An 18,511-nucleotide genomic window follows, 5' to 3' on the forward strand; every position below is an offset into this window, starting at 1 on the left:
TCTTTCGAATCAATTGAAACAGCACATTTTATTTTTTCTGTGATGTTTGTTATTTGCGAAAAGATAACGGGTTAAATAAGCTTATTTTAAATAAATTCATTTTAGTAATAAGCTAGTTTTTAAGTCCATTCTTTAACGAAACCCTCTTTTTTCTGGGTCTAGAAAATGAAGTCGGGGTTTTTTCTTCAGAGAATTTAATGCCCAGCAAGAATATGTTTGGAAATTTTTATTAAACATAAACGGTTCGATAGCTACAGCATTTTTGATTAAAAAATTTTTTTCGCGTGTTATTTAAATGGGAAATTTCAAGTGGAAAGCGACACCTTTTAAAATTGAGCTAAAAATTTATCCAAGCGGAAGAATTTTTTTCTCAGTAAATAGGCTCCTTTAAGACCATAGATTCGATGGGTTAGTTTTTTTGGCTCACCCCAAAATATATATATATATTTACTTTGTACCGTGTGTGCTACATATCAGTACCAGTGCCAAGCGATAAATAAATGATCGAATCCGAGTAACGATCGCATCGTCATCGAACGTCGAATATCTAAGTGCGCAACTGCACAGTTTTGCGAATATGCATAATTGCATAATTACGTTACAGCGACAGAAACGCGAAGAGGATTAAGATCATACGCGTATAAACGAACGCGCGATACAAAACGGGGCTGTCGAAGTGGCTTCGGGAATAATATCGGTGTCATGGAAAGTTTAAAAGCAAGCCAAGACACACGAGTCGCTGCTCCTACTACCTTAATATCTTTAAGCAGACCGCGTTCCTAGGACTCTGATCGTATTTCCATATCTCAAGTCTCGAATAGCGCTAGCAGCATAGAGCTGTCAGCGTTACGACGAGTATGTTACGTCGATCGGGTGAATCTCCTTCCGTTTTTCTCGAAATTCTCCAAAAGACGACGCAGGACCTCGTCTACACTAACCTCGATCGTCGCCTTGATCCGTCAACGTTCGAATCGTGCCTTCGTCTCCTTTTGCTCAAAGTCATCGCTGACCGAAGGCTCATTTTCGGCGCTGTACGTAAGTCGACTTTGCCTAGTCAGGGGACTCTCACCTTTTTCTACGTGACCGAAACGCCGCCATGGTTGATCATGACAATGAAATAACCCACCGAGACGCCGACCGTCACGTACTGGACAGGAAACTCTGCCTCAGACCCAGAAATTTCTCGGGATTAAAACCCGGTCGAACCTGTTCCCGATTTCCTTTCGATTTTCCCCCATTCGAAATTGAAGCGAGAAATTGTGCGATGACGATTGCGTCGTTAATTTTTGTCAAGATTCTTAATCAGCAATCGTGAAATCGAAGCCAACGATGACGAGAGCGTAAGAAAATAAATAAGATCGTTGGAAAATTCGAATGGTAAGATTCTTCGGAGGGTCGCAAAGTGGTTGAAAAAAAAGTGAGCGCAACATTAGCATAAATATAAACCTGATTCGTTGCATTGTCGGTAAAATATTCGTAAAGCCATTTTTGTGCCTCACAGCTCAACGATGTCCGTGTACTTTTTTCAATCCATTAAACAGACGGGATGAAAAATCGTAACTTTTTATCGCGTCTAGGAAGCGTAATGCCGAGCAGAGATTTGAGATCTTCGAGCTGCTGGGAATATTAGAGATGGGATCAGGAAGAGTTGAGAATTTCAAATCGTTCCAGTTCACGTCTTCTTACTTATGCCGGCTTGATGGATGCGAGTTCTTATTACATTCCAGGACGCAGAAACTCCTCGGTACGCCGATGGTCATTTGTCTCTTCTTCAACATCGCGGACGGCGGTAAAACCGGCTGAGAAATTACGTCGTTTGGATATTGAGCAAATCACAAACGGTCCGCGGAGTCTTTGTTTCAACGGACTTCGGAACGAAACTGGTGGCAAAAATCTGGAGGTCGATTTGCAGGGTGGGGGTAGAAAGTAGAAATGTCGATTGATAGAAGGACCGGAATATCGAATCTTCATACACGCGAAAACATGATTAATTAAATTTAAAAATTTTGAAAGTTCAAGAATAGTAAATTGTAAATATAGAAAGTCGAAATGCAGAATGACAAAATATGGATATATCAAAACATAGAACGGCTAAATCCAGAATCTGCATACAATTTTTAATTATCGAGAGTAATTCTGACGATTCTACAATTCAGCATTCTATGATCCGACCTTTCTATTCTTTCACTGCTCCGTATTTGGACACTCAACATTTTGAAGTTCTACAAACGAAGTCCTAGCTTCTTTACAAATTTTTCATTTTTACCCCTGTTCGGTTCGAAAACGCCTCTTCGGGCAAATTTTAGTCCCTGAAATTTTTCAAATTCGATTCTAATCGGAACATGGTCTCGACGCACGTCTCAACGCATTTCCGTTTCTGAATCGCGGACACGCGTGCATTCGAGAGTCAATTTCGCCGTTGAAGAGCTGTTAGCTCTGGGTTGCCAGATGCTGTGATTTCACATCCACCGTGACATTGTGCCATTACGAATATTATGTTGAATTTCTAATGTCCTATTTGACCAGGTTTTCCGAACAGGTGACAAGGATGTGATAGACGATCATAAACGTCTTAGAAAAATTGGCTCCTCGCAATTTTCCAGAACGTTTTTCACGAAGGAAATCCAAAACGAATTGAAAGAAAAAAATAAAAATAAAACATAAACCCTTGAAGTTCGGTCTTTGGCCCCACTTTGTTTTCCGAAACTTGTGTAACAGGCGGGCTGAAAGTGTTCTACAAGTACGAATTATGTTCTGGCGTGGATAATTACTTTCGTACGTTTTTAAATTATGCAACATTTCGACCGCAAACAATGATTCGCACCAACAACGTGCGAGTGAATTTACAATACGGTATTATTCGGTTAGTACGGAAGTCACGCAATGCATTTTATGCTCTCTTGTTATTTTCTTTGCCCCAGTTCCTCTTCGTCCTTTCTTCCTTTTCGTTCTCCTTCGCTTCTTGGGTTCTTCCTGTTTAGTAAAAATTTTTCTCCGTTGATCCATACTCTTGGAAACCTGTATGGTGGGCTGATCATCAACGTCGGTGTATCAAGATCGCGGAAATATTCTCGACTACTGGTATAAAACGGGCGGTCGACGAGTTATGTAAGAGCAATTCATCGTTCCATGGAAACCGTATTAACAGAGATCATGTATTTACGCGTTTCCTGCATCAGTTGCCATTACAGTTTCCGTTACGAGTCCGTTCGAACTTTCTAATTCGGTCTTACAGCTACAGGAACAATTTAAATTTTGTAAAGTGGTTCACAGATATTGCGATCAGAGAATTATTACCTAATTGGAAAGGGAAGAAAAATGAAGTCAAAACTTGAAACGTGAATTCATTGGCCCGAAAATGCGGATATTATTGATCTGGCATCTCGAGGGGTGCAGAAAATTACGCATCTGGCGAAAGGTTAATCTTAATTTACTACGAGCTTGAATATATCTTTTATTCAGAGTTCATTTAATCTCGTTAAGCCTCTGGAATTGAGGCGGGCGTTGCTCAAGATCTTGATTCATAATTTAAATCGTCAAGGGTGTCGTGGTCGACAAATTCTTATTCGTTTGTCAATTAACTATGGAGATATTTCACGGTGGTATTTAAGGAAGTAAATCAAGTTACGCTCTAAGCCAAGATTAAATCTACCAATATTAACACCAATCATCTTTCCAGACGCGTTTCAGATGCAATTCAACCTCAACCGCGCATCATCGAATAAGTAAATTGGAGAAAGAACGAATTCGAGTCTTTTCCTTCTCATAAATACATCAGGATAACAGGGAAAATTAATCGTATACCAGAAGACGAGGGCAGACCATGAACTCCTGTGTAACATAAGTACATGACTTTATTGGAAAATAATTGTTCGTCGAGATTATTACAGGTACTCGTATTTTAATCTATAATTAGGCAAACTATTGACACAGCAAATCGCTGGGCAAGTTTTGGTATCCCTTCGGTGCGACTCCTCTCTTGATAACGTGCGGTATGGTCTTCGGAACCATGCTGTATAATCGGACAAAAGTTCGTCAGCTGAGCAATCGATCGGTAAGTTATAAAACGGGATGACCAACCTTATACAGTCGATTATCGGGCACACAGACAAGCACAAGGTGCAGCCAGTGCAGTCGTCGGTGACGTGTGGAATGTGGGTCTCTTTGTCGAAAGTGATCGCCTGGTATCCGGAGTCCGCGCAGGCCATGTAACACTTGCCACAGTTTATACACATGTCCTGAAAACATAGAGGAAACGCATTTAACAACCGTCGATGACAGATGGTTGCGCAGGTTAACGACGACCTACTCACGTCATCGATCAGCGCAACGACCTGTTGCTTATTGTTCAGTTGCTTGTAACTCCCGATGTGAGGCAAGGCCTGGCCCACGATGTCCTTCAGGGCAGGAACCGCGGCAACTGGCTGAGGTGCTGGCCTCAGAGGAGGTGGTGGACATCCGGGAAGATCGGCTGCCGCCTTTAACTCGGCGATTTTTTTCTCCCGAAGATGTTGGTATTCACCGTAGTAAGGGACGTCCTGGACGAGAATTTGGGTTTATCGATGTGCGTGGAAAGGTTGGGTGCCAAAAGTTGGGAGAGATGTGATTGGATGGATCCTGTCTAACGGTAATCTCATACCTTCCCCAAGGCGTGCTTTAGCGACACGACAGGCTTTCCCTTCTGGTGTTTGAACGTCGGTGGACTCTGGCCGTCCCAGTCTTTGACCTGTTCGAGACTCCTGAGGTACAGCAGAGTCTTCATTCCAATGACGTAGTCCTCGATGAGGGTGAAGTCCTGGTTCTGTATGGCACTTCCGATCTGAAAAACGCACGGACGGTGTATCATAGAGTGTTCGAAGACGGTCGACCTTCTCAATTCACCTGTAAAACGGACGCGCCGCACTGCAAAAACTGGAGTGAAACGTCCGCGGAATCGATACCACCGATGCCAAGTATAGGAAAGCCCGGAAGCGCCCGAGCTATCGAAGATATTGCTTTAAGCGCCTGCGGTCTCGTCGCATTTCCGGAAACTCCACCGTACGTTGTTTCCTTTGCCGATCCAACGGCCGGCCACGGCGATCCGTCCGCTTTGACTCCCATCAGACCAGATACCGTGTTTATCGCTGATACGCCGTCCGCTTTGCCTGCAAGTTCAGTGAGCGATAAAAGTACGTCACCTTTGCACGGCACTGCAAAAATTGGCAAAAACTCACCTTCGTACGCTGCTCTTGCTATCTCCACGATATCGGTGATGTTCGGGGTCAGTTTGACGAAGAATGGAATTTTCACGGCAGCTTTCACCCACCTCGAGATGTTCCTTACAAGCTCAGGATCCTGGCGATGAGATTCAGGGACTTTAAGAAGGAACTTGACCAGACTCGTGATTGAGAGTAATACGAACCTGTCCGCAAGCCAGTCCCATTCCAGATTCTCCCATTCCATGGGGACAGGATAAGTTCAATTCCAAGGCATCGGCACCAGCGGCTTCCGCCTTTCTCGCCAGCTCTGTCCAGTCTGATTTGTCGTAACTGCACATTATGCTGGCGATGATTATCTGAGAACGAGAACAGCCGTTATTTTTGATGACGTAAAAGGAACAGCTCGAGATAATTTGTAGTGTTTGACTATTCGACCCTGTGAACAACCTTCGAAGGGAAATCCCTCTTCAGCTCCGTGACGCTGTTGCACCAATACGCCTCTGTCTTCTCACTTATCAACTCGATGTTGAGGAAGCTACCTTGTTCCGGTCCATAGTGATGTCGAGAAGTTACGCCCTTGACGATACGGGGTGAAACATTGGTCACCATATCCTGAGAAACGGGTGAGTAACCAATGATCATTGGACTATCTAAAACGGAGGAGGTGGAATGCTCGTTATTAACTGTCGAAGTAATCACCTTGTCGAGGGCGAACGTTTTCGTCACAGCGAAGCCCCATCCTGCTTCAAAGGACCTGCGAATCATGGCGCTTGTCGTAGCTGGTGGCGCTGAGGCCAAGCCAAACGGGTTTTCGAACTTCATTCCGAGCAGTTCGATGCTCAAGTCGACCTCGTCGATCGGCGAATGAAACTTAGGAAGCTGGGGTTCGTTGGGCACGAGATCACCGTTGGATTCCTGATAGAATCACAACGTCACATCATCGCTTCAAACTGTAAATCTTCAGGGGAATCACAGACAAAGTTGATCGTTCGAAATCGCACCTGAATATACTTGTGAATACTCCATGCGGCGGTTTTTCCATCGTTAACAGATTCGACAGTGGTTTCGGAAACCCCGGCGATATCTCCGCCGAAAAATACACCGGCCTCAGAACTGGCCATCGTGTTGACGTCCACTTCCGGTAGCCCCCATCGATTCAATTTCACTGGCGCCATAGCATCCTTGACTAAAATACAAGACTTTTGATCAATTTCGTATTAAAAACAGGGTTCGCCAATCGAATTCTGAGATTCTAACCGTCTGTGGCGTAGAGGCCAGATCCGAATGCGGATATGATGAAGTCGGCTTTCAGTCTGACTATTTGGTCCTCATCTTCAATCCATTCTCCGTCCTCGCGCTGCTCGGTACGATAAAATTCCATAGCTGCGATTCTGCCACCTCGAACGATCACCTCCTTCGGTGATTGGAATGGTACGAATTCGCATTTTTCCTCGCGGGCCAATTCCATCTTGGAAAAGTATCGAATTATATCAGAGGGTGAAAATAGACTGCGTTTGAATGCGCATACATCGCTTTTATAGACCCACTGACCTCTTCGGGAACGGCGCGAATGTTTGTGAAGCCTTTTCTGAACACGACAAAAACTTTCTTTGCCCCGCAGCGTAAAGCTGACGTAGCACAATCGAAAGCCGTATCTCCGGCACCGAGGACGATCACGTTTCCACGCAAACTGGGTAAGCTTGTGCTCTTGCAAGCACACATACCCGGCTTACTGCTCTTCGCTACCACGGGAAGAAACGTTTTCGACGTAAAGAAACCCATTTCCTCAGTAAGATCTTTGAATATCGGTACAATTTTTGGTTCCGGAAGACCGATACCTATGAAGATAACCTTGTAATCGGAGTTCTTCAGCCCCTGAAATTCCATTCCGTCTTATTAAACGTATTCGAAAATAGTAAGAAGGGGTTTCGAAAGTGGGGAACAAGCTACAAACCTTAACGGTCAGATCTTGCGTAGACAAACTTCTCCCGTGCTCAATTTTCACCCCCAAATCTTTCATCAGATCTAATTCGAACTGGATAACTTCGTAGGGAAGACGGTACTGCGGGATTTCGGACGAACTCAATCCTCCAACGTAGGATTCTTTCTCGAATATCGTAATGTCGTCGTAGCCCAAACGCGCCAGGAAGGTTGCGCAGGATATTGACGCCGGGCCGCAACCAATCAACGCGATTTTCGTGTCAGCGTGTTGGACGGTTTGTCCTGGGATTCTTGTCTGTGGGATTCTCATCTGTTTGAACACCTGTTCGACGTGAAAAAGAAAATCATTTCACTCTTTACTGAGTATATATGGTAAATATATCCTCTGCCAACCACATCACTGACAATAATCGATGTCGTTTCTCTCCTGTTACGAGACTCACGTCAGTGGCAAATTGCTGGAGTCCCCCGATGTTGATTGGCCCCTCTTCTGTGGCGAATAGGTTGCATCCTCCGACGCAAAGGTCGCTAGTTGGACAGACCATTCCACAAGTAAGTCCCAAGGGATTGTCGGACAGAATAGCTCTGGCTGCCCCGTAATAATTTTTGTTCGAAATCGAGGTGATGAAGCTTTTGACGTCCAGCTGAGTCGGGCAAGATTTTTGACACGGAGCATCGGCGCACTTCAGGCATCGTGCTGCTTCCCGAAGAGCACCTCTCTCGCTCAAAGTCGTGTGCTTTATATCGTCGAAGTTTTTCGTCAGTGGAACACAAGACTGAAAAATTTAAACGATCCGTAATTTGGCCTGTTCCAAGACCGATGCAATGATTTCAACTCACGTCGCATTTTTTCCCAACGTTCCGCTTCCAGTGCTGCTTGTTCTTCTTCGTCTGCGCCGAAGGCACCAGATTCGTGTAATTCTTCACCTTTGGATTCAAGATCAGGAGATTCTGAAACGGAAACGTTAAACATTAGCCTCTTCCCTCTCTCTGTAACGTTTATTTTCCAAACCACTGCAGGCGATCATCAAGCTTAATCGATTCTGCAAAAACGATGCCTCAGCCTCGGGCAACGTTTACCTAGTTTCTCACCTCGAGCTATGCCACCCAATGACGGACAGAAAGGGAACGAAAAAAACAAGTGAAAAATACCACAAAACGTCTCTCCGCGTCATACTTTGTACTCCGGATGTTATGACTTGGAAGCTACTATACGCGGAGTAATAATTTGCAAGACGAATACTTAAAACGTTTGACATGGAATTCGGGGACGTTCAACCTTGGGGCGAAGAATAGAGTTAAAGTGATTGTTCAGCTTACTGGGTCGGAATTCCTACGCTTGCATTAAGTCTGGTACCAGGTGCGTCAATACTTTGAGCAGTAAGTCAGTGATATCGCGCTGATGCAACGCACAAACGGCAAGTCAGGCTTTGACGTTCATAAACGATTGTCTGAATATCGTATTGAACTTTGACCTAGATATCGAATTCACGCATACCCAGTTCAAATTGGGTCTCACTCTCGTTTGTCCTTTGCCCACTTGTTCGACTAGCGCAATACGTCAGGCTACTTTTTAGTTTGTTTCGTGTCCTCGTTAAGCATTTTATCATAGCGTTTGAAAGTGACGCGCAGTCGCAGGCTATCATCGTCACGGTCACGACAGCCATGCGACAATGTTTACTCGTGATGCTTTCGAGACTCGAAATTCTGGCAATAACTGTAGTAGTATACAGTGGTAGTAGTAGTAGCGGTGGTGGTACAGAAATTGGAAAGATTAATTTTCCTCGGGTTCCTAACTAGCGAAACTGCGAGTTGAATTGTTTCTATGCTCACTTCGATGTCGGGTATATCCTTGCTCAGCAAAGTTGGCGTTGGAGTCATTTTGAAGACGAAGTACTGTCACAATTTATTTTAAACAAGATGGTACTAAAAAAAAAAAAAAATGAAACAACGAAAGAACTGGTAAATAACGAGTATCACAACTTAACAATGAGAGGTTTGAAGTAGCAATCGATGGATCAAAAGAGGCACTGAAGCAACTGACTTCGAGTCGCCTAATGACCGAGTAAAACTAATACAAGAATTAAATTTGTAAACTGCGCTTTAAGATTTAGCAAAATTGTTATCGTTATTATTATTATTATTGGCAACGTAGCCGCTACAGCTGAAGCAACTCTGTCTCCGAGCTGTTGGTATCGACTGGCCTCACTGAAAAGCCGTTCTTCCCACCTCGTCGGGGAAATAATCATATCTTAGAGAGACACGCATACAGACGAGTGAACGGCTTTATCTTGACATTTCCAACACATTGTAAAACACGTTCTAAACGTCAGCGTCGCGTTGGCTCTTCGCGATGAGAGCATCAGGTTTCCGTTCATGCGAGAGGTCAGGTTTTTTCGTCGTCACTGACTCTCGCTGAAAGCGGGTAATTCAAACGGGGCATAGAAGTTTTCCTACATAGTCATGATTTATTTGGGGCTCGAGTAAGCGATGATATATTATTCGTTTCTTTTACAACCGTTTGAAAAACTATCGTCAAACAAATCCCCTGATTACACCCTTAAGTTCAGCCTCGGTTCGATTGATAGTTATGAAAGCTATAAAAGCGGCAAAGTTGCCCAGCCATGGAAGTAGAAATCTATTCGACGATAATACGTCGCTCACTTCGTAATAAATGAAACATATTCTTATCGTGTTGAACTTTGGCTTCAATAATTCAGCGGGTGTTGCTTCTTCCCCTGTATAATAATCATGCGTCAAAACTCCGGCGATTTATTTCGCCACTCGAACAGTCGCTGGGATTCAATCCGCAAAATAAATTTCACCGACAAGTTCAGATCACAAAAGCAACGTTCGTCAAGGTCATGCATTGTTGCGAGTCCAGACTCAGAGGGTACCTCGAAAAGAGATGGGGACAAGTCTCCACTTTTTACAATTTCGAATTTCTCGTAAGAAATCTGAAGCTTTGCGGATCTTGGCCGCCAATAAATGCCGGAAAAAGGGCATACATGACGTGGAGTGTGATCGTAACGAGCCTCACCCTCGGTCACTTGCTCTTTGTGCAAACCGCTTTCGTCGTCGCGGATTGGAAGGTAACGGGGGAAATGGCGTCGGCGGTTTCCCTCCTGATAAACAATTACGTCCACGCCTGGAAGGTTTTGGATTTTTTTAACCACCTTACGCGGCGAGACCATCGCATTGCCAATTTCGATCACTGTGCCGCAGGTGTACGTAATGTTTCGCTACCAGAAGCGGATTCAGCGACTGCTGGACGATGCCGAAGCGAAAAACGTCGCCCTCGGTGACCTGGAGCTGGTTAAAAATCTCCAGTATCAAATGTCCTGGACCTCGTTCACGTACTACGGTAACTTCCAGCTGATGGGAATAGTGGCTTGCAGTTTTTGGACCCTGTCGTCGGCTGTTCGCAGCCTGAAAGGTGAAATGGAATCGATGTATCGGATATCCCGATTTTCACTTTCCAAACCCCAAAACCATCGAGACGTTGTCTTCACCTCTTTCAGATGAAACCGACAGAGTTCTTCCTCTGAACGGGTGGTATCCCCACGACGCTTTCGCTTCGCCCTTCTACGAGATCACCTTCGTCTACCAGGTTGTGACCGTGATGATGTGCTGCGTTCAGAACATATCGATGGACGGAATGATCGTTGGTTTCATGGGCGTGATTTGCTGCAAATTTAAGATGCTTAAAATCAGGATAATCGAGATTGGACGATCGGTCGCCGGATCTCAACTGAGCGAATCGCTAATCAACCGCGTGTACGTCGAAAACAAGCTTCGCCAAAAGCTCGTGCTCTGCATCGAGGACCATATTGCCATTTTTGAGTAAGTCTTATCGGTGGATAATTTTCAACCGAACCGAGGCGATTATCATCGTCAAAATTTCAGATACGCCAAGGAGTTTGAAGACATATTCAAGTACGCAATTTTTCTTCAATTCTTGGAGAACTCTTTGGTCATCTGTACGGCCGCCTTCGCGGTCTCCCAGGTAATCGGATGTTCTCGGATCCGATGAAATCTCCTCGCAAATTTGATAAAAGTGTTCCTGGCGGTGTTCGGAAGTAGAAATTACGGTGCTCGCATGTTTCAGACCGGTCGGTTGAACAGCTTTTCAACGATATTCGGAAACTTGATGTACATGATGGCGATCATTTACGAACTCTTCATGTACTGCTACTTCGGAAACGAGATTGCGGTTCAGGTGAGTTTAGCTTGGTCCGAAGACGGTAAAATAATAAGAAAGAAAAAGGCGAAAGAAAAACAAGGCGCGTCATTTGTAATTACCTATTCGATTTCTCGTCATTGTAATCACGATGCCACGTAATAGCTCATCCCCGAGGCGAGTCTCGTCTAATAATTTTGCGAAAATTAAAGCCTGGGAGTAATTACACACCTGCAGTCCGTCGCTAAGGCAATCAATTTCCCATAATCCAGCACTCCTTTACCTTCTAATTGCCTCTCGGAAAGCTGTGGAATATTCAGGAGGTTCGATTCGCTGGTATAGCTAAGTCCGATTTTTAATCATCTCTTACACAAGTCGCTTCTACAACCTTTGACGCACTAAAACTCTCCCCTTTCACGTAACTCTGATAAAATGCAAATTCGTTAAGGATCTCACAACCGTATTTTCCAAAAGATTTATCCCACGGTTCCATTTCCACATACCCGTAATATCGAGAAAAGAGAAAATGCGACGGTTGGAGGCTAATTTTCAAGTTCGCTTCAGCCTCGGTATGATTCGTTACATGGGAACGTGGCCCCCATGGGGTTATTATCGAGGCATCTACATGATGTACGGGATATTCAGCTTCGTGTTTATGCTCGGTGTTTATCTCGTGGTTCAGGCCGTAAATTTGATAGCGATTTGGGGTGACATTGAGAAGATGGTAGCCGGTGCATTTCTTCTAATGACGAACACCTCGCACGCATTCAAGGTTTGAGACGCATGTCACGTGCACTGTACAAGTTACACCGGGCAAATGTGCCGTGCACCAGTCACAGGCTCTTGCAGTCTTGCACTTTAGATGCATTTCTCTTTTGCTCCGGTTTTCACCCGACCACTTCAACGCGGTATCTGATCAAACCGCATCTTTGTCTTCAAGTGCGATGGTGGTGTAATGGTCAGCATAGTTGCCTTCCAAGCAGTTGATCCGGGTTCGATTCCCGGCCATCGCACGAAAATTTTTTATACGCTTCGGAACTAAGTTGAGCAAAATTGAATGCGATAATCGGTTACGTTTTTGTCGGAAAAATTCCTGCACCGTCAGATCACCTTCAAACGCTCGATCATTTTAATTTACCAAATTCCTCGCGTTCCGGTTCGCCGGATCGAGCGGACGAATCGCGGTTTCAAGTGATAAAAAAGATCGGAATCCCGTTACTCGTTTAATTTCCTTCGAGTAGGTGAATCGTCTCTGTTCTAAAGTCGAACGGATGAATCCAAAAACTTGCTTTTCAAGGTGTTCAATATCATTCGTCGACAAGTGAGAATCGGAAAACTACTGGAGATCCTCAAAAGCGACACGTTTTCTCGACACAATTTTCGCTACGAAGACCTGCTGAGCTCGTTCGCGTTGAAAGGTATCCTCCACCATGTCGCTTATCAGAGTTTCGGTGCAGCGGCCGTTTTTTGTTGGGGTTTTACCCCGATCGCCAACATAATCGCGGGCAATAATCGCCGGCTACCAATGGACGGTTGGTACCCTTACAACGTGACCCTTACACCAGCCTTCGAAATCACCTGCGTGCATCAGACGGTTGCCGTGGTTTTTGCCTGCTTCCACAACGTGGCGATGGACACTTTGGTAGCCGGTTTGATTACCGTCGCTTGTTGCCAGCTCGAAATATTGAAAAGCAATCTTGGCCAGATCGGAATTCGGAAATCATGCCACGACGATGAGTTGAGGAATTGCATCCGGCACCACAAAGCGATTATCGAGTGAGTGAGGGACGGGGGTCAGCCAGTAATCCAATGTTTCATCCTCTTCGTCCTCTTCCATTGATTTCTCTGTTATCTTATTCGCTGTAAATTACTAAATTATAGTTTCACGAAAGAAGTCGAGGCGATATTTAACGGCACAATAATCCTTCAATTCTGCGTCAACTGTATTATCATTTGCCTGACCGCGTTTCACATTACTAAGGTAAAAAGCGAATAATCCATAAACGATCGTATAAGAGTGACTGAGAATTAGAAACGTTGAAAAATAGATTCTCAAACAAATTCACAGCTAAAAGTTTTCATACCGGCTGAATTCGTCGGCATGACGATGTACATGTGCTGTATGATCTATCAAATATTTATCTACTGCTGGCACGGAAACGAAATCTTTGTACAAGTGAGTAACTTTTAACTAGCGAGAACTTTGGCACGATATTTCTTCAGCAATGAGAGAATTGCGAAGGAGATAAATTAGGAAATACGATTTCTCCATTTGTTTTTGACAGATGATTTTGTTCTTCTAATTTTTTTGCTCTTTCGTTTTGATTTTGTCTCGCTAATTTTCGCAGAGCCAAAGTGTCGTCGTTGCGGCCTACGAAGGAAATTGGTGGAATTACGGGAAACGTTTTAATCGAGATTTGCAGCTACTCATGTTGCGTGCTAATCGCCCGCTCACGTTGAAAGCCGGAAATCTGTTAATTCTGTCGCTGGAAACTTTTGTCAGTGTGAGTTTTTGCCCGTGTCAATTACGATTGATCATTATTGATGCGTATTGTTTTCTCACTTTTACACATCGAGAACCCGCCTTTGTTTCAGATTCTCAGATTGTCTTACTCGTTGTTCACGGTACTGCAGAGTTCAACTTAAATGTCGGTAGCCGATCTATTTGCGTTTAGAAGAAGCGTGGTTAACTAATCTTGAGAAATTTGTACCACCGATTAGAAATGAAACGCTACGTTACTGATGTCGCGGTAATTCGTTGGTCACAAAAAGTAAAAATACATAGTTTATCCAAGTAGAATAATATTAAATTAACATTACATGCTTGTTGATTTCTCTGTACACGTGGCTGCCGCATAAAAAATATATTCTTCCCAATAAACACACACCAGTATAAATTTCGTATATGAAACGTCGAAGTCGTTTAATAATGGTATAAGTATAAAATTCAACCGTATCACATATACTGTAATATTTCGGATGGATATTATTCGTATGATTACTCTGTTTATTATGCGTATTTCATTATACAGAAGTTTAAAATACGTATTATTATAGCAAAAGCAACGTATAGTATATTTGTTCATTATTCGTACGAAAATCGTTTAAAACTTATATGTTTAACGATGTTGGTACTCCATCTTTCAACGTTTTATCAGAATCGTTTCATTTGAATTTACAAATTACGAGCTATTAACGTTCACGAAATTCGTTTATGATTTTGGTAATCACAACATATAATATTCATTCATGACACAACTGCCAGCAACTTTAATTAGACGTTTATCATACTTCCTATTCACCATTGCACAGCAGTATATTGATTGTTTTATGAACGTATATCTTCGACTATTATAATGTACGTTTTATTGGTATTTCTGATCTACGCGTGATAGACGTTTATGAAATTCATTTTCAATCTTGGTGTCTACAACATCTATATATATATATATTAGGGTGTGTCGAAAATGAACTTTTTTTTTTTCTTCGCTCCTACCACTCAAAACTTTAGGTTTTGACATTAAAGAGGTCCTCGTTCAAGGAGGGCGCTGTAGCTTGAAGTTTAGAAGTCGCTCAACGAGGATTTAGGTTTCCCATCTAATTAACACGTAAAAAATATTGTTTTTCGTTCAAAATGATGTCAGGCAACCATAAAATTGGCGATGTCTGTATTTCTTGGCTTATTTGAAAGCATGACTCATCCCCTAAACGATGATAGGTCGTTTTTCGACTTACCTTGTTCCAATTTTTTTTTACGCCACTTTTCGACCACAATAGTCACTTTTTCAAGTTTACAAAGTCTCCAAGGTATCAATGAGTCCAAAATGAATTGCTACAAGTATTGATTCTTGATTCGAATATAAATAACCAATTCTAAAAATTGGTAAATTCCGTATCTTCAATTTTATTCAAAAAACCATGTTTATTTTGAGAAATTTTGTATGTTTCACTAATTTTTGGAATTGGTTATTTATATTCGAATCAAGAATCAATACTTGTAGCAATTCATTTTGAACTCATTGATACATTGGAGACTTTGTAAACTTGAAAAAGTGACTATTGTGGTCGAAAAGTGGCGTAAAAAAAATTGGTACAAGGTAAGTCGAAAAACGACCTATCATCGTTTAGGGGATGAGTCATGCTTTCAAATAAGCCAAGAAGCACAGAAATCGCCAATTTTTTGGATGCCTGACATCATTTTGAACGAAAAACAATATTTTTTACGTGTTAATTAGATGGGAAACCTAAATCCTCGTTGAGCGACTTCTAAACTTCAAGCTACAGCGCCCTCCTTGAACGAGGACCTCTTTAATGTCAAAACCTAAAGTTTTGAGTGGTAGGAGCGAAGAAAAAAAAAAGTTCATTTTCGACACACCCTAATATATATATATATATATATATATATATATATATATATTGTACATTCATCATACAACTACCAGCAACCCCAATTAAGCGCTTAATTATTGCGGTTTTCCACTATTGCACAGAAATATATTCATCGTTTGATGAACGTATTTTTTCAACGATTATTGTTCACGTTTTACTGCTACTTGTGATCTACGTTCAATAACCGTTTATGAAATTTATTCAATATCGGACTATTTTCAAGATACATTGAATTGTATAATATGTATATTTGATCAAATGGGTTCATACTTGTTTTACTTCAACACGATTGAGGAAAATTCAACGTTGAGTACAATATTCAGATTATGAACGCACTTTTAGTATTCATGTATGCGGAACCGCCTGATGCCAAGCGGTGGCCAAATCAGTTGATTATCTTATAATTAGTTTCCGAAAAATGGACTTTAATTACCCGTTATTTTGATGCCAATATTATGTGGTAACTAAAGCTGAACACTGATCTTGTATTCATTTACCGGTGCATGGAACATAGATATAACCAATAAAAGGAAGAGAATAAAGAAGTGTCCGAAACGTGAATAATTTCGTACCAAGAATAATAATTTATTGTACATTTTTATAATTATTTCACAATATTGGTTATCATATTATAATATATTAAATCTCATTATTTGGCACGAATTACGTCAAGACTTCAATATCTTGTATGAGTACTTGCTAAAACAAGCGTTCATCATATCCTGTCGCATTTTTAACGTCGTTTGTACGTTTATTTTTCGCGCTATTTTATCGGAGTTCTGTGCGTTATACATTGTGTCACTACTGATATATTATTCTCCTGCTCTGGTGCGTCAGCGTCGGTAACGCTGCAAGCTAGAGTAAGAGCGCAATAATTATATGTAGAGACAGAACTTATCCCATGGACCGCGCATTCATACAGTAAGTGTAAGTATAGCGAGTGGTAAGACAAGGACAGCTCGGAATAACACGGGCATATATGGCAAAGTTGATTCCCTTTTGGGCACGATCTCTCTGTCGCTCTTGCGTCTCCTCTATCTTTGTCTTTGTCTGGGAGCCTATATTCATCCCCACCCTTGCAACTGGCCTCAGGCGCTGGTTATGGCGTTATTCGTCAACCGAATGCGGAGGTGCTCGGATCGATCGGTGATCGTGTAGCAAAAAAGGTGAGAAGCTATTGTTAATCTGCGGCCTAGACGGAAGAAGCAAATTCGTCATTAAATAACGCTGGTAAGTACAACTACATATTTTTCCAAATATGGTGGTATTTTGTCTTAATACATCGAGCATTCTTGGTTGAAAAAATAATGTGTTTTGCAACTCAAATTCTGTCTCTTCTGTATTTTTTTCTTTCCTTTCTTTTCTTTCTTCAAAAGAAACTATGTGTAATGTTCTGCGTCTTTTTCTCTAAACCAAACGATGTACCATAAAAATATGGAATAGTTTATTGTTTATTATATAACGTTCATGAATATTTTTGAACTGTTTTTAAACGTTATTTATATGTGTTAAGTTTACTATGATACGTATATTATAGGTTAATTATATTAGTTCTTGTCGAATTTGAGGAAAACTTCATGTTAATAATCATCCCATGTGATCATGCGGTTATTAGTAACTTTTGCTCTGTATTGTTTGAAATCGGTTTCGTGTTTATTATTTTTTTAGATACCGTTTCAACATATCTATAACATACATATGAACTCGTAGCATCTTCCAAAGTAACAAAGTATAGTAATACAGCCACGTAAATATTTCTGTGCCATCGAAATCACAGAAATATTATTTTGACAATATTTTTTATTTTCTTTTCCCTTCAATTGAAAATAACAATTATTATCCATCAGAAGAAGACGGTCATGTTAGACAATAGAGACAATAGAGAAGATCCGTAGCAATAAAGCTTTTTCACCAGTTAGTGCAACAACTTATATAGAGGTTTATTAAAAATTATGTATTTTGATCCAAAATTCTGTTTTGTGTATATTTTCTTGGATTTGGGCTGAATAAATATTAAAAAGGGATTTGCACCTGAATAATTTTGTAAACACTGGTAAAAATAGTGGTCATCTACCCATCAAACGTATATAATACGCAGGAAATTCGTAACAAGTAATTTTATTCCATTGGATTTGACTTTGATCTTTACCGATAAACGTATAGTATACTCATGATTTACGTTCAGTAGTAGGCGTCATGATATACTATTCGAAAAGTATTAGAATATAAGCAGGACATCGGCCCAGAATTGGTTCAACGTTAAACTACGATCTTGTTTAATTTGTAGTAACAATAAATAGCGATACATAGAACTATAAGTACTATAGAATAATAATATTAGTAACAGTACTATCTAGTCCTGAAATATATCACGATTCCTACTACTGAACGTAAATCATGAGTATACTATGCGTTTATCGGTAAATGTCAGAGTCAAATCCAATAGAATGAAACTACTCATTACCTGCGTATTATATACGTTCGATGGGTAGCTGACCACGTTTTTTATTCGTGTTTACAAAATTGTTCGGCTACAAATGCCTTTTTAATATTTATTTAGCCCAAATCCAAGAAAATATACACGAAACAGCATTTTTGATCAAATTACTTAATTTTCAATAAAATTTTATATAAATTGTTGCGCTAACTCGTGTAAAAGCTTTATTGCTATGAATCTTCTGTATTGACTCACGTACTACGTTCATTAGGTTCATTTAACTTTTAGTTTTCAGAGTGGTGTGCGGATATTTACGACAAATAAGGCAAGCACGTTAAAGCGTACATCATTTCTTGTCTGGTGTGT

At 41.5% G+C, this 18,511-nt stretch overlaps 2 protein-coding genes and 1 non-coding gene across 3 annotated transcripts; 2 read left to right on the top strand and 1 right to left on the bottom strand.

Annotated features, from left to right (window-relative positions):
* Positions 1 to 3,836: 3,836 nt before the first annotated feature.
* LOC107221482 (dihydropyrimidine dehydrogenase [NADP(+)]) lies at positions 3,837 to 9,313 on the bottom strand. Its single transcript, XM_015660485.2, has 16 exons — positions 8,973 to 9,313; positions 7,980 to 8,090; positions 7,583 to 7,915; positions 7,153 to 7,461; positions 6,750 to 7,073; positions 6,456 to 6,666; positions 6,200 to 6,384; positions 5,898 to 6,113; positions 5,646 to 5,810; positions 5,402 to 5,554; positions 5,214 to 5,334; positions 4,882 to 5,144; positions 4,640 to 4,819; positions 4,314 to 4,538; positions 4,081 to 4,238; positions 3,837 to 4,012 (listed from the first exon to the last, which is right to left on the bottom strand). The coding sequence occupies exons 1-16, from the start codon at positions 9,018 to 9,020 to the stop codon at positions 3,922 to 3,924; spliced, it is 3,093 nt and encodes a 1,030-aa protein (XP_015515971.2). The 5' UTR covers positions 9,021 to 9,313; the 3' UTR covers positions 3,837 to 3,921.
* Positions 9,314 to 9,477: 164 nt separating this feature from the next.
* Positions 9,478 to 14,188, top strand: LOC107221477 (odorant receptor Or1-like). The gene is made up of 10 exons (XM_046741697.1): positions 9,478 to 10,294; positions 10,365 to 10,575; positions 10,661 to 10,982; positions 11,046 to 11,145; positions 11,248 to 11,358; positions 12,617 to 13,095; positions 13,201 to 13,300; positions 13,388 to 13,495; positions 13,668 to 13,823; positions 13,915 to 14,188. The coding sequence occupies exons 1-10, from the start codon at positions 10,004 to 10,006 to the stop codon at positions 13,963 to 13,965; spliced, it is 1,929 nt and encodes a 642-aa protein (XP_046597653.1). The 5' UTR covers positions 9,478 to 10,003; the 3' UTR covers positions 13,966 to 14,188.
* On the top strand, positions 12,261 to 12,332 carry Trnag-ucc. The gene has a single exon. It is a non-coding gene; the product is annotated as a tRNA-Gly (tRNA).
* Positions 14,189 to 18,511: the final 4,323 nt, after the last annotated feature.

This window comes from Neodiprion lecontei, chromosome 5 (assembly GCF_021901455.1).
Source record: "Neodiprion lecontei isolate iyNeoLeco1 chromosome 5, iyNeoLeco1.1, whole genome shotgun sequence".
Classification (NCBI taxonomy): Eukaryota; Metazoa; Arthropoda; class Insecta; order Hymenoptera; family Diprionidae; genus Neodiprion; species Neodiprion lecontei.

Bases quoted from the DNA above. Each gene is read 5' to 3' on its own strand.
- LOC107221482 (XM_015660485.2), bottom strand. From the start codon at position 9,020: ATGACTCCAACGCCAACTTTGCTGAGCAAGGATATACCCGACATCGAA. The intron at 6,385-6,455 runs GTTAGAATCTCA...CTTGTATTTTAG, and splicing joins TGGCCTCTACGCCACAGACG to TCAAGGATGCTATGGCGCCA. The intron at 5,555-5,645 runs GTTGTTCACAGG...TCTCGTTCTCAG, and splicing joins AGAGGGATTTCCCTTCGAAG to ATAATCATCGCCAGCATAAT.
- LOC107221477 (XM_046741697.1), top strand. From the start codon at position 10,004: ATGCATTGTTGCGAGTCCAGACTCAGAGGGTACCTCGAAAAGAGATGG. The intron at 10,983-11,045 runs GTAAGTCTTATC...TCAAAATTTCAG, and splicing joins GACCATATTGCCATTTTTGA to ATACGCCAAGGAGTTTGAAG. The intron at 13,496-13,667 runs GTGAGTAACTTT...TAATTTTCGCAG, and splicing joins GAAACGAAATCTTTGTACAA to AGCCAAAGTGTCGTCGTTGC.